At 40.4% G+C, this 16,419-nt stretch overlaps 1 protein-coding gene across 2 annotated transcripts in view; it reads right to left on the bottom strand.

The window, feature by feature from the left end:
• LOC124777175 overlaps window positions 1–16,419 on the bottom strand; it is a 141,299-nt gene that overhangs the window by 25,409 nt on the left and 99,471 nt on the right. For both annotated transcript variants that reach the window (XM_047252484.1, XM_047252483.1), the window contains exon 12: window positions 9,680–9,972. In XM_047252484.1, the coding sequence (XP_047108440.1) occupies window positions 9,680–9,972 (293 nt within the window). The remainder of the gene's footprint in view (window positions 1–9,679; window positions 9,973–16,419) is intronic.

Raw genomic sequence — 16,419 nt, 5'->3', positions numbered from 1 at the left:
GACACTGTCGCTGAGCCACATGCTGTCGCCTGTCCTGCTTCAGAGGAAACCTCTCAGGCTGCAAGATCCGAACAATCACAGAGGGTGGGATTATTGATAGTTGGGAGCTCCAATGATAGGGACATGGCACCAAGAAGGGAAAGAAAACCAATGTGCTCTCCGTGTGCGTACCCAGTGGAGTCAATCCAGATGTGGAATGGGTCCTCCCGGATACCATGAAGAGCACAGGGTGCAGCCAACTGCAGGTGGTTGCTCACGTCAGTACCAATTATTTGTGTCAGTTTGGATCAGAATAGATTCTCTCTGGTTTCGAGCTGCTAACAGAAGTGGTAAAGGCTGCCAGTCTTGCTTGCAAGATGAAAGCAGAGCTAACCATTTGCAGCATAGTCAACAGGACCAATTGCGGACCTCTGGTACAAAGCCGAGTGGAGGGTCTGAATTAGAGGCTCAGACGGTTCTGCAACCGTGTAGGCTTCAAGTTCCTCGATTGCACCAAAGGGTGGTTGGGTTTCGGGTTCCACTGAATAGGTCAGGTGTCCACTATACACAGGAGGCGGCTGCACGGGTAGCAGGGGGGGGGGGGGGGGGTGTGGTGTGGACCGGGCAGTTTTTAGGTTAGAGGGTCTCAGGAAAATACAAGAAGGGCTTCAGTCACAAGGGGTGCAGGCCGAACACAGGAAGATCATTGATACAGGAACCATAGGTATAACAGTTGTAAATTGTCGTAGCTGTGTTGGGAAAGTACCAGAGCTCCAAGTGCTAATAGAAAGCACTGATGCTCAAATCATTATAGGCATTGAAAGCTGGCTACAGCCAGGAATAAGCTCAGCCAAAATTTGTACAAAGAACCTAATGGTGTTCCAAAAAGATAGGCGAAACCAGTTGGCGGTGGCGTGTTTGTTGCTATTAGAAGTAGTTTATCTAGTCGCAAAATCGAAACAGATAGTTCCTTTGAGTTAGTACGGACAGAGGTCATTGTTGGTAATCAGAATAAAATAATAATTGCATCCTTTTGCCGACCTACCAATTCAGATGATACAGTTGCTGAAAGGTTCAAAGAAAACTTGAGTTTGATTTCAAACACGTACCCAACTCATATGATTATTGTTGGTGGTGTCTTTAATTTACCCTCGATATGTTGGCGAAAAAACATGTTTAATTCTGGAGGTATGCATAAAACATCATCTGAAATTGTGCTAAACGCATTCACTGAAAATTATTTTGAACAGTTAGTTCATGAGCCCACGAGAATAGTAACGGTTGTGAAAACACACTTGATCTCTTAGCAACAAATAATCCAGAGTTAATAACGAGCATCAAAATGGATACAGGGATTAGTGAACACAGGGCTGTCACAGCGAGATTGAATATTGTAACCTCCATATCCTTAAAAAATAAACTAAAAAATATACCTATTCAAAAAAGCAGATAAAAATTCACTTGACGCCTTCCTGAGAGACAATCTCCACTCCTTCCAAATTAATAATATAAGTGCAGACCAGATGTGGCTTGAATTCAGAGAAATAGTATTGGCAGCAATTGAGAGATTTATACCAAATAAATTAACAAGCAATGGGGCTGATCCTCCTTAGTACACAAAATGGATCGGAACACTGTTGCAGAAACAACAAAACAAACATGCCAAATTTAAACAGACACAAAATCCCCAAGATTGGCTATCTTTTACAGAAGCTTGAAATTTAGCGCAGACTTCAATGCGAGACGCTTATAACAGTTTCCACAACGAAATTTTGTATCAAAACCTGGCAGAAAATCCGAAGAGATTCTGGTTGTATGTGAAGTATGTTAACGGCAAGAAACAATCAATGCCTTCTCTGCGCAATAGCAATGACACACTATCGAAGACAGTGCTGCCAAAGCAGAGTTACTAAACACAGCCTTCCGAAATGCCTTCACAAAAGAAGACGAAGTAAATATTCCAGAAGAGAAATCAAGAATAGCTGCCAACATGAATAATGTAGAAGTATAGATCCTTGGCATAGTGAAGCAACTTGAATCACTTACTAAAAGTAAGTCTTCTGGTCCAGACTGTATATCAGTTAAGTTCCTTTCAGACTATGCTGATGCATTAGCTGCATACTTAACAACCATATACAACCATTCGCTCAACGAAATATCCGTACCAAAAGACTGGAAAGCTGCACAGGTCACACCAATATTCAAGAAATGTAGTAGGAGTAATCCACTTAATTACAGGTCCATATCATTAACGTCGATATGCAGCAGGATTTTTGGAACATATATTGTGTTCAAATATTATGAATTACCTTGAAGAAAATGGTCTATTGACACACAGGCAACATGGGTTTAGAAAACATCGTTCTTGTGAAACACAACTAGCTCTTTATTTGCATCAAGTGTTGAGTGCTATTGACAAGGGATTTCAGGTTGATTCCGTATTTCTGGATGGCTTTTGACACTGTACTACACAAAGCGTTTGTAGTGAAATTGCGTGCTTATGGAATGTCATCTCAGTTGTGTGACTGGATTTGTGATTTCCTGTCAGAGAGGTCACAATTCGTAGTAACGGAAAGTCATCGAGTAAAACAGAAGTGATTTCTGGAGTTCCTCAAGGTAATGTTAAAAGCCCTTTGCTGTTCCTTATGTACATAAACGATTTGGGAGACAATCTGAGCAGCCATCTCAGGATTTTTGCAGATGACACTGTCATTTATCGACTAATAAAGTCATCAAAAGTTCAAAACGAAGTGCAAAAGATTTAGAAAAGATATCTGAATGGTGCAAAAATTGGCACTTGACCCTAAATAACAAAAAGTTGAGGTCACCCACATGTGCTAAAAGGAATTCGTTAAACTTCAGTTATAGGATAAATCAGTCAAATCTAAAGGCTGTAAATTCAACTAAATACCCAGGAATTACTATTACAAACCACTTAATTGGAAGGAACACATACAAAATGTTGTGGGAAAGGCTAACCAAAGACTGCGTTTTATTGGCAGGACACTTAGCAAATGTAACAGATCTACTAAGGAGACTGCCTACACTAGACTTGTCCACCCTCTTTTAGAATACTCTGCGGGTGTAGGATCCTTACCAGATAGGACTGACGGAGCACATCGAAAAAGTTCAAAGAAGGGCAGCTCATTTTGTATTATCATGAAATATGGGAGAGAGTGTCATTGAAATGATACAGGATTTGGGCTGGACATCATTAAAAGAAAGGCGTTTTTCGTTCCTATGGAATCTTCTCATGAAATTCCAATCACCAACTTTCTCCTCCGAATGCGAGAATATTTTGTTGACACAGACCTACATAGGGAGAAACGATCAGCACGATAAAATCAAAGCTCATACGGAAAGATATAGGTGTTTGTTCTTCCCACGTGCTATACGAGATTGGAATAATAGAGAATTGTGAAGGTGGTTCGATGAACTCTCTGCCAGGCACTTAAATGTGATTTGCAGAGTATCCATGTAGATGTAGATGTAGATGTAGATGTAGATGTGTCTAGCTCAAGGAGGACTACAAAATACAAGAAACAGAAGCAGTGCATTCTTCAGGTTGTATCTGAGTACTGGCATGAGTTTCCAGGGCATAAAGAGGAACTTTATCAAAGAATAAGTGATTTTAAAAGCAAATATATGCCTCATAAATGTTGTATGTAGTACCTTCGTACATTTCATCAACCCTCCATGTCTAGCTATTAAAGTTGTGAATGATCTGACCCTCTACATCTAGCTATTAAACAAAGACAAAATAACAATAGTTATAGTTAAGTGGAAAGAAATAAACTTACTAGTTAATCAGCTGCTTCATAAAAATATTTTTAGGTAAAAGATAAATAAGTATTTGTGTGATTTGTCTTTCTTTTTCTTCAAATATGGGAACTGCGAGGCATCCCTCTCTCTTTTCCTATGTAGGCCAAATCACGCACAATACTTTTTTGTGCAATGGTATCAAACATGGGGTATCACAAAGAAAAAATTGAACTTGAAAAAATGAGAGCCACAGTAAGGATGATATTGAATACATCTTCCTGAGACACACCACTACATTCCCATAGGATACAGTCTACAAAGCAATGTTTAGTTTATTGTTGTCTCCAGTAGGGTTAAATTCCAACAAAATGGTAAAGTTATGTCAGCAGTCCTGTTTAGGTCATTTCTGCAAATCACTGTTAGCTCTGCACAAAAAATTTATAAAAAATCTGCTAATCACTCTTTTCTCCAATTGTAAACTCTTAGCATGCCATATAATACCAAACTGTGAACTGATATTAGTACATTGACATCTTGGCTCAGTGAAAAGCATGAAACCTTGGTTTAGCAGATAGGTGGATGCAACTCTAAATGCATACATCACCCCTTTTCATTGCGGCACCTCTCCTCTCTTTCTAATTTGTCTCGTCTTTTGTCTATCTTCATTCATTATACAAACACAATCTTCATTATTCAAACCTCCTTCATCCTCTCCTAAAAAAAGATCACAATGTCATCATATACAATGCAGGATGGATATTCATTCCACCAACAAGGTTTCAGTAGTTGTTCCGAGATAATTGGTGAGAGATTTAATGTCAGGAACATAACCTTCATGATATAGTTTTATGGCTAATGACATTCCGGTATGTTATGGAAACACAATGTTTTGAGGTAGTTCTATATCTGCACATAGTGTCAATGTAATGATAGATGTCCTGCAAGATACATAAGGGAAATGTAAGAGAAGTTTATCATTACATTTTTACAAAGGGTACACTGTGCTATGAATTAAAACAACAAGGATCACTCTATAAGTTAAATATGGCAGACTATACTGAATGTTCATGTGTGTTTATTTACAACACAAAAGAAAATATGACGGGTATCCAAAAAGAAACGCAACACTTTCTTTTTCCCTACAAGCCGGTTGCTTTTACTTAGGATTTCAATGCACCATATTATTCCCCACTTTTCTGGTTTAAAAAATCCTATTTTTAAACATAATCGTTGTTCAATGTGACAGCCTTACACCACCTTACTGGGAGGGCCTGCGTGCCTGCATGGTAGCACTCTATTGGTTGACATCAGAACCAATGCCTTGCTGCATCAATAACCTCCCCATCAGCCATGTACTGCTTCCCACAGTGTGCATCCTTCATTGGGCCAAACAGATGGAACTCGGAAGGTGCAAGGTCTGTGCTGTAGGGTGGATGAGGAAAAACAGTCTAAGGATGTTTTGTGATCTCCTCTCAGATGTGTAAACTTGTGTGAGGCCTTGCTATGTCATGGAAAAGGAGAAGTTTGTTGCATTTCTGTGGTGACAAACATACTGAAGTAATTTCTTCAATTTCCTGAAGGTAGCACAATACACTTCAGGTTGATCATTTCACCATGACAGGGGAGGGGGGAACACATCAAACAGAATTACCTCTTCAGCGTCCCAGGAGACCCTCGCCATGACTTTACTGGCTAAAGGTGCAGCTTTCAACATTTTCTTCTTCAGAGAAGAGGTGATGTTTGTTTCTACGTCAAAGTGGTGAACCCATGTTTCACTGCCTGTGATGATGTTTGAGAAAAAATTGTCACAATCAACCTCATATCACACTAGTAGCTCGGCTCATATGGTCCTTCATTGCTCTTTACGCTCTTCTGTTAGGCAGCAAGGAATCCAGCAGGCACACACATTTGAGTACCAAACTAGTGGACGAGTATGACAGCACTACCAATAGAGACATCCTTTTGTGCGGCGAGGTGCGTCATTGTGATCCATCAATCATCTTGAATGAGTGTGTTTGCATGTTCAACACTGGAGAAGTCACAGCTGCGTGTGGCCAGTCGGCACGCTAGTGATCAGACAGGTTTGCGCGATCCTGACAAAGACTCACCATGCTTTTGTTCACTGCCAGGTACCCGTCGACATTCTACAAATGTCTATTAATATCCACAATGCTCTGGTTTTCTGCCAAATGAAAATCAATGACAGCTCTCTGCTTGGAAAGCACCTCCATTACAGACACCATTTTGAAGGCTACAAGTAGCGCCGTCAAGTATCAGAACTATATAAACTACAGGGGCTGAAGTGGGAATATTCCATGATGCCTCACAACAAATTCTGCATTCTTTAAACCAAAACTGGCTGAGAAAAAAATCTTTTGTGTTACTTATTGTGTGCCATTCATACACTGTCACCAGGAAGAAAAATGAGAGTAACACCAATATTCCACAGAATTAAAAAAGGCTGAAACTCCACAAACAGAATCACCAAACATGTAGCATACTAGTTCAAAAATAATGTAAGGTGGAGAAATTCTTAACTTTCAAACAAATAATCTACCTTTTATAAAATCTCTTAAAAAATGGATCAGCATTTGATTTCAGTTTTTCAAAATACTAACTTTAAGCACACTAAATTTTTCTTTAAACTTCCTGGCAGGTTAAAACTATGTGCAGCACCAAGTCTCAAAAATGAAACCTTTGCCTTTTGCAGGTAAGTGTTCTATCCTCACTTTTAGGAGCACTAGTCCTACAAGTTTTGCAAAAGAACTTGCATGAAGTTTGGAAGGTAAGAGATGAGGTACTGAAGAAAGTAAAGCTGTGAGGGTGGTCATGAGTAGCTCACTTGGTAGAGCAATTGCCCACAGGAGGCAAATATTCTGAGTTTGAGACTCGTCCGGCACACAGTTTTAATCTGCCAAGATGTTTCATATCAGTGAACACTAAACTACGGAGTGAAAATTTCATTCTGTAAATTTCTCATTTCTCCCTATGTGGTTATTGTTACATTTCTTTAAAAAGTAGCAGCAGGTGTACACTAGAGCAATGAATGAGAGAGATGATGCAGGATGGACATGAGACACACAGAGACACCAGGACTGTTGGGTTTGAGCAGTACACAATCAAGATGACTGAAGGAGAGATAACAGAACAGAGGAAGGGGAGATTTTGAGGAAGAGGGTGAGGGTGCTGGTGGTTAGCAGAGATTGAGGCCAGTAGTATTATGAGAAAAAAGGATGTGCTGCCATGGTAGCTGCCATCTACGTAATTAAGAAAAGCTGAGGTTAGGAAGAAAGATCCAGAAGGCACAGATTCTGAATCAGTCATTGGAAAAGAGCATGTTGTGTTCAGCAGCATGTTCTGCAACTGGATAGTGAACTGTGTTCTTGGTCACAATTTGGCAGTGGCCATTTGTTCAGGCAGATTGTTGGTTGGTCATACACACATAAAATGCAGTGCACAAATTGCAGCATAGCCTGTATACGATATAGCTGCTTTCGGGTGGTCCTGTCTCTGATGGGACAGGATATGCCTGTGACAGGACTGGAACAGGAAGTGCTGGCTGGATAATTAGGCAGGTCTTGCACCTGGGTCTTATGCAGGGATGTGACCCATGTGGCAAAGGGTTGGGAATTGGTGTGGCAGAGGGACAGATCAGGATATTGTGTATGTTGGGTAGGCAGCAGAATACCACTTTAGGAGGGGTAGAATGACTGTGGGTAGGATGTCTCTCATTTGCGGGAATGACAACAAATAGTCAAAGTTCTGGCAATGAACATGGTTAAGTTGCTCCAGTCTGGGATGATGAGTGATCAGTGATGTGCTCCTTTACAACTAGTTCTTAAGGGTGGTTGGAGGATTATGGGTGTGTGAGGACATGGCATGAGAAACTGTGTTTGAGGGCTAGGTTTGGGCGATAGTGCCTGTCTGCGAAGGCCTTAATGAGACCTAGGCAAGGGAACTCTCGTGCTGTAGAAGCATCATTCATTCACATATGGCCAGATGATATGGGAGGGATTTTTTTGGTGTGGACGGGATAACAGCTTCCAAAATGTAGGTAATGTTGATTGTTAGTGTTTTGTTGCGCACTGGTAACCACAAATGGGTGGAAGGTAGCCAAAGATCTGTTGCTGTAAGAATCTGAACAGGCAAGCAAAAGATTAGTTGACACAAAGGCAGTGTGAATAAATATATTGTACTCAACTTATTCTGAAGAACTGCTACACTGTTGACAATTGCTATGGCCTTAGCTAGCAGTAAGTAGAGGCCTGGCATGGATGTGTGTCTATATACACTGAATGTTTGCCAGCAGAGCAAACTATCAACAACTAGGAGTGATGTTTGGCACCAATGAGCAGCACAGAACTCTCGGTACAAGCATAGAACTACCAGTAGAAGTAGAAGACTGGTGCCCAGGTAGCCATTGGTTCTTCACTGGCTGCGATGTTCAAAGTGCAGCTCATGGCACCTGCTGCAATCTACAAGGAGCCAGCTCTGGGGTGAAGGGAACAGGAGAGAAGGCTGTGGAGAACTCCAGCAGGATTTCTTGGCCCATCAATGAACTTGAAACAGACAAGGGGTTTGGGGTTTTGTGAGGTTAGGAAAGTTTCTTCTAGATAGCCCATAAACAAAATGACATAGGAGGGAGCCACCCATGTGTCAATGGTTATGCTGCAGATTTTTTAAAATGTGTCTTCCCCTCAAAGGGAAAGTAAGTACATGCGAGGATGTAATTGGGTAGACGCATATGGCTTCGAGCAAGGAGGACATTGGGAGGGGTAGTGCTGAATAGCAGCAAGGCCATTGGCAAAGGGGATGTTGGTGTACAGGGAGGTAGAATCAACACTAGCGAATAGCGATCCAGATGGTAATGGGGTGGGCATGGTCAAGAGTCAGTAACGGGAGCAGTTTGTATCTATAATTATATGAGGATATGCTGTAGGCAATTGATTGGAGGTGCTGGTTGACAAGAGCATGTCCTTCATCATGGCTTTCACTAGCTATCATTGTGCCCTGAGATGATGGACATCCTACCCACAACTCTTCACATCCGTCCTAAAGTGATAGTCTGCTACCCATCCATCACATACATCTTTATGCCACACCCTATCCCAAAGCCTTGCCACATGGGTCATACCCCTGTGGAAGAGCCAGGTTCAAGATCTGTCCAATTCAAACACTCAGCACATCGTACTCTGGTCTAGTCACAGCCTTATCCTATCCCAACAGAGGCAGGGCCATTCTTGAAGCAGCCATGTCATATACCAGCTCTGCTGCAATTGCTGCACGGTATTTTAGGTGGGCATTACCACCAACAAACTATCCACCCAAAGTAATAGCCACTGCTAAACTGTGGCCGAGCGCAGCATTCGATACTCAGTTGCAGAGCATACCATTGAACGCAACATGCTCAGTTTCAATGGTTGCTTCACAAACAGTGGCATATGGATCCCTGCCCATACCATCAGCCTTTCTGAACTACACAAATGGGAGATACCCATGCAAAACATCCTTCGTTCTCTTTATTCCTGACCTCAACCTCAGGCAATCCCCTGCAGCCACATCGTCTCCCATTTTCTGACCCCCCCCCCCCCCCCCACCCACCCACCCACATCATCCCCATTGTCTGCTGCACAAATCCACCAATTCTGTTGACTAAGTTCACCTGCAGCATCTCTGCCATGAATTCCTATACTGTATACTTGCTGCCTCTCTTTGAGGTGTCATCCAAATTTTCAGTCTTGTTGGTGTGCCTTTGGATGACTCAACATCTCTACTATTCTCCTGAATAATTTACATTCTAATATATTTGTATCTGAATATAATTTTGAAGTAATAAGTTGAAATACATAGTTTTCACAATTTAGATGTGAGAAAGTCAGACCCAACACATCATTCATAAAACCTGGTTTGGTACAGATAACATTAAAATGTCACTCACTTTTCAAGTTTGTGGCAGCATGTAGCTAACATTGTCAATTCCGACACAGAATACTCGTGATTACATGTGACATCCGCTCTTTCAGCAATTGCAGAAATCAAATTTCTCACACATAGAAGCAAAAGTGGCACACGATCCATGACATGAACCTCCCATTTTATCATCATTGCCATAAGCAGCTGTAGGCACATATCTGAAATGTCTACCATCTCAGACACACTGCCAATCAATGATAATTCAGCTCGTAAAACTATTGTCAGGCAGAGATCCAGAACTACTGGTACAAGCTGCACCTGGAAGATGAATAAAACAACAGGTTAAAATACATTTATGCACAAGCAATGCATTTTAACATTAATATATAACTGAAAAACAGTATTTTTTCTGCTCCATCATGCATTACATGTCATATCCATACCAGGCGCAAACCTGGTGCTGCAAATGCAAGAAAGACTCATAGAAATGTTCCCATATGTAATATATTAGGAATGGTACATGGGCAGAAAAGGTCAAACAAGTAAGAAAGGCATACACACTGATTTTATTATTAACTGCTGCTTACACAATTTGTTCATCAGAGATGTAGAAAAGATGCTGTACACAGACAGATTTGCACCTAATGGCCAAAATTGGAACTAATTTTTTTCTAGTGTAAATCAATTACACATTAGCATATCTATCAAGTTCCACTGCCATATGACAATTACAGCCCATACTGCATATCCAAGAGAAGCTGCATTTTAATTAGAACCATCTGGTACATGGAATGTTAGAGACTAATATTAAAAATACAAATGGATTTGAAGTACAGGGCACTATCTAAACTACTGGTAGCAACAACTCAAGCATGTTTTATTAAATCTTTCGTATCAGTTTCATCAGCAACAATTCTTACTTTAGATATACCATATATTAACATAAAGTACACATATGACTCTAAACAAAAACAGAGTTCCGTTTTTTTGTGAGAATACTGCAATGCCACATACTGCAGTATCTGAACAGATTGATTAGAACAAGGTGACACATGCATGAAGGCGACAGTGTATTCACACAATGTGCTACTGTTCGTGTAGGTTTACTGTACTTGATGGTTTGACAGGTTCACTTATGGCAGCACAGTTTGTAGGCCAATACAAACGGTAGCACAATTTGTGAATACACAGCCATTTTCATGCATATGTTATGGCACAAGTCTAAATAAATACAGCCTAGGAAAAAGAAGTGTTCAAATGCCCGTACACCAAGTGGTATAATTTAAACCACTTATTAATAAGTATACTGGCATGAAAAAGCACAGCACACTCTGAAAACAGTGGGGCTCTTGTAACAGTACCGAGCTAGCACTTATCATTTTAAAAAAGTGATGTGCATCCATATGCTTTCTTATCAGTATATGATATTCGCAATTAAGATAGAAAATGAACTATTGAATATAAAGGTACAGGTATTGTATAGTATTGTTATTTTTATTTGCATGTGGATGAGCCATGTTAAGGAACGATGCACGTCTTCAACGTAGGACGACAATTGCAGTACCTTCGAGAGAGGGAGTACCTGCCGTTATTTTTATTTGCATGTGGATGAGCCATGTTGAGGCACGATGCACGTCTTCAATATAGGACAGCAATTGCAGTAACTTCGAGAGAGGGAGTACCTGCCTGGACATGAAAATATAAGTTCCAGCAATCACTGGCCTGTCTTGAAGATGCGGAAAATATACATTAACAGTGGAGAATTAAGCTGTGAGAAACAAATGAAATATGATTTCTGAGATTCATTCTACGGTTGATGTTGAGCACTGTCAGTACGTCTTGCCGTAATTTCTTGCATATATAATGGAGAAGTCAATACATGTGTTATTAATTCAAGGTGGACTGCATTGGTTATGCGGTAGTGATTAAAAATGTAGTGTAACAGTCTTTAATAGCACCACAACTACCAATTGATCAGAAATATGAGAGCCAAAGGGTATCCAGGTCAAGAATAAATGTAAGAAGAACTGAATTAATATTTCAATGCCAGTACACCACATTTGTGACATCAAGAGCAGGACATGGATCAAGTTGATGGCTGGAAGCGTAACGGAAACTTAAACTTTGAATGAGACTAATGTATGGCATTATGTGTGATAAAAGCAGAAAATACAAAACAAAAACTGGTAGGGGAGATCATTAGACGAAAGTATTTAAGAAGAATAACCCACTTTACATGAAGAATTATCATGAGATTGTGGCATTACCACTGGCAACCAAATGAACAATTCACTGTAGAAAGGAAGAGCACATGTTAATCTACATTCTAAAGAGCAGTTATTAAAAAGAAATTTGTAGCTGATGACATGCAATTAAAAGTCACAGCATTTTATCTAACAAAGATGATTTTTTTAAGATGATGAAATGGAAGATTGACAGCCATCTGCTTTGACAGACAGCAAATAATCGCAATGACTGACCAATAAACTGCACAGAAATTTGCAGTGTGGGAGACAGTTCCACAACTACATCACAGCGTCACCGACAGATAAGATGGTGCACTGCAGTTCACATTATGATGCAGCATGCTGCACAACATAGCGAGGTGAGTTGTATTTTATTTTTTCCGTCTTACACGATATTGCATTATGTTGAAAGAGAACCGAGGTAATTTTAAGAAGTGATTTACAAAGCAAGTGTTGGTAATTATTGTGAACTGGGGAAGTATGATTCAAGTATTATTATTTGCACTTCATGACAGTTTTAACAAGATGGATTGAAGCAATTTTATGAGGTATTTCTGACCTAAATGCCAAAATGGGACAGCTAGTGACTGATCTGAAAACAGTGAAAGAACAAACCAATGTTAATTTAAATGCTCAAAGTGTTAGGTTTGAAAACACTTTTACTCAGATAAATGCTACTGTAGGACAGTTAACTACTACACTAACTGACAAATTACGTACAACTTATGAGAGGGTATATCAACAGATTAAGAAGTTTGAAGAAAATATTGCTGAGCCATGTCAAGAAAAGGCTCAGGTAAGCTGAAACATACTATGAGGGTGAGTCAAATGAAAACCTTAAATATTTTTTTAAAAATATTATTTATTGTGCAGAAGTGGTACAAAGCTGTATCACTTTTCAACATAATCTCCCCCCCCCCCCCCCCCCCCACTCAATGCAAGTCCTCCGGCACTTACAAAGTGCATAAATTCCTTTAGAAAAAAATTCTTTTGGTAGTCCGCGCAACCACTCATGCACCGCATGGCGTACCTCCTCATCAGAACGGAACTTCTTTCCTCCCATTGCGTCTTTGAGTGGTCAAAACATATGGAAATCAGTTGGGTCAAGGTCTGGTGAGTATGATGGATGAGGAAGAAACTCAAAACGCAGGTCTGTGATTGTTGCAACTGTTGTACGGGCAGTGTGGGGCCTTGCATCGCCATGTTGCAAAAGGACACCTGCTGACAGCAATCCACGTGACTTTGATTTGATTGCAGGCTGCAGATGATTTTTAGGAGACCTGTGTATGATGCACTGGTGAAAGTGGTCCCTCTGGGCATGTAATGCTCCAAAGTAACGCCTTTTTCGTCCCAAAAGAGAGTCAGCATAACCTTCCCTGCTGATGGTTCTGTTCGAAACTTCTTTGATTTTGGTGATGAAGAATGGCATCATTCCTTGCTTGCTCTCTTGGTTTCCGGTTGGTGGAAGTTAACCCAGGGTTCATCCCCAGTAATGATTCTTGCAAGGAAGCCATCACCTTCTTGTTCAATGCACCGAAGAAGTTCTTCACAAGCATAAACAGGTCGTTCTCTCATTTCAGGAGTCAACTGCCGTGGCACTCATCTTGCAGACACTTTGTGAAACTGGAGAACATCATGCACAGTGTGGTGTGCTGACCCATGACTGTAAACATGCTGCAATGTCATTCAGTGTCACTCGGCAGTTTTCCTTCACTATGGCTTCAACTGCTGCAATGTTCTGTGGAGTCACAATTCGTAGTGCCTGACCTGGACGAGGAGCATCTTCCACTGAAGTCACACCATTTGCGAACTTCCTACTTCATTTGTAGACTTGCTGCTGTGACAAACATGCATCACCGTACTGAACCTTCATTCAACGATGAATTTCAGTAGGTTTCACACCTTCACTACGCAAAAACTGAACAACAGAACGCTGTTCTTCCTTGGTGAAAGTCGCAACAGGGGCAGCCATCTTTATATTAATACTGCGACAGTATGTGTGCATCTGCACTATGCTGCCACCTACAGGCCATTCTGCATGCTGTTTGTAGCGCACTTACCAACTTACAGGAAAATGGTCCGAAATTTTGATTTGTCATTACAAATTTAAGGTTTTCATTTGACTCACCCTTTTAGAATTAAAACATCCACTACACTCACTTAGAACGCGATTTACATTCTGAGGTAATTAACCATTGTGATTGAGTGAGGAATGAAGTAAATGAACAATGTAAATATGGATACGAAACAAATTAAAGAATGTACTACATGAGAATTTGCAGAACAACAGAAACAAATTTCAGATAGCAGCGCAAGACTAAATGTTTCAAAGAAATGAGTCCCCTTTTACAACATTGGAGGTAAATGTAAATAATCTGACTGAAGAAAAAGTTCAAGGACAGATAGATTCACTGTTTGATTCACTGTATTTGTTGGTGGACATTGAGAAAACAGAAGCATAAAGTTATTTTAAACTTACTGTATGTAATGATCTATTTGGGAGACTGTTTCAATTTAGATCAAAACTACAGCCTGAATGCTGTAAGAAATATATAAATGAATTTTGTAGAATGTTTAAAAAGTTTTATTTATTTATTTATTTTTTGTCATATAGTAATTGATGCTGATTTAGTTGAACTGTTTGATGAAAAGAGTTATTAATGTATGGAGAGTTGGGTTTATTCTCATTGACACGTTATATGGTTTCGATTTACATGTGGAACTGAGGGAGAACATATTTACAAAATGTAAGAGTAGGATTGCGCTTGGGCCTGGGATCGTAGTGGAAAAGGTACAGACGGGATATAGTAATAAAAGGAATCAGAAAACCACCAGATATACTGATGTGGAATCTAGTGTCATAATGATCAGTAGTCTCTGATGAACCATTCAGGAGCACGTAGGGAAAACTGTAAGCATGCAAGTCACATTCTGACCAGGGATTTGGTCATGCAGGTGAACATTCAGTATTTTCCACAATAACAGTACTTTCCCATGAACACGGCGTTCCTCATTTCAATGACTGCTTCACAGCTCGTGCCATCTGGATCCTTCCCACCAACACCAGCTTTTCTGAACTGTGCAGGTGGGAACTCTCCCTGCAATATATCATATGTTCCCATAACACTCCTGACCTCAAGCTTCATTAGTCATTGTCCTTACCCACCTAGCCCCTTCTCTGCTCCCATTCCAGCCGTACACAGCCCTCTATTCCACCAACACACTCAGTCTTTTTACTTCTCTCCTCTCTGCTGCCCCCCTATCTTCCCCACCCTCCGTCTAACCTACTGACCGCACCTAGCTGCCCTGCTCTCCACCCTGTACCTGAATGCTCCCACTAGCAGCACTTTGCCGTCCTCAACCACTATCCTGCTATCCTCCCTCTCCCTGCCCCAGACTCCTCCTTACCCCCACCTGGTTGTCTCTCCCATCTTTGGCCAAAAGCTCACTTTCTGACAGTCTTTTTGTTGTGCCTATCTGTGATTCAGCATTGCTGCTATATGGTGAGTAGCAACTATCCTTTTCATAATATTGTTACATTCCATCCTGGATCTTCCACTGTTCCAAAAATAAAAAAATAAAAAAAAAAAAAACTGTTAGCCTTTCCTTACTCATTCCTAGTGTAACATTATTACTAACATAGACTGAAAAGTGCTTTTCTGTGTTTACCTCTCATCTATGGTGGCTGGCCATGCACAATTCTAGCCCTTTGGCCATTTCATTTTCACATTCACTGTCTCTCTTTCCCTCGTCCCTATTCCCAGTCCCAGTACCACATTGACACATGGGTTTATATGTTACATTGTCACAAGAAATGACTTACAGAGAACAGTGAACTGAAATTATTAATAAAAGAAGATGTAGAACTTGCACAGATGAAAGTAGAGCAGCAGAAGGTGATTTCCTCCAGAATACGAGTTGGCATGGAAGATTTATTCTGTGATTCCCTTTCCTTCCTCCCTCTGCATCAAAATTAGGAGAAAGTATCATAAAAAGTCATTTGTGTATTATAGGTGACTATTAACACAATTAAGATTTCAATTATAGGGGGGCAAGATTTGGGTTTTATGTCTGGACTGGGGTGAACCTGGGTTGGGACCCCCCGTGGGGCTTGCAAGCGGTAAGAGGAGAGAAACAGAAGTTGGAAGTGAGAACAATGTATGAAGAGGATAGGGTGTGATAGTGATGAGTTGTATTATGCTAACACTGTGAAATTTATCTGTATAGCTGAAGTATTTGCATTAAAATAAAATAAACTAATGAGAAAGACCAGTGAAAAATGGAGTGAGGAAGGCATAGTTTCATCAACATTTAATTAACAAAATTTCTCTGTGTATTTTTGGCAATGAAAATTATTACAAATGGTGTATTCAAGATTCACCTCCCATTCCGATTTGCTTTCAAACTCCTTTTCAAACACCAGTCCTGAAATCACATTTTCCTCTCATTCTTATTTAACATCTCTCTGTAGTGCGTCCTCAAAAGCGAGTCATTTCTATTTACTTCCAGGAGTAAAGAC

The sequence above is a fragment of the Schistocerca piceifrons genome, chromosome 2 (assembly GCF_021461385.2).
Source record: "Schistocerca piceifrons isolate TAMUIC-IGC-003096 chromosome 2, iqSchPice1.1, whole genome shotgun sequence".
NCBI classification, from domain to species: Eukaryota; Metazoa; Arthropoda; class Insecta; order Orthoptera; family Acrididae; genus Schistocerca; species Schistocerca piceifrons.
Note: the sequence above shows the minus strand (reverse complement) of the source record. Positions and strands in the feature narration are given on the sequence as shown.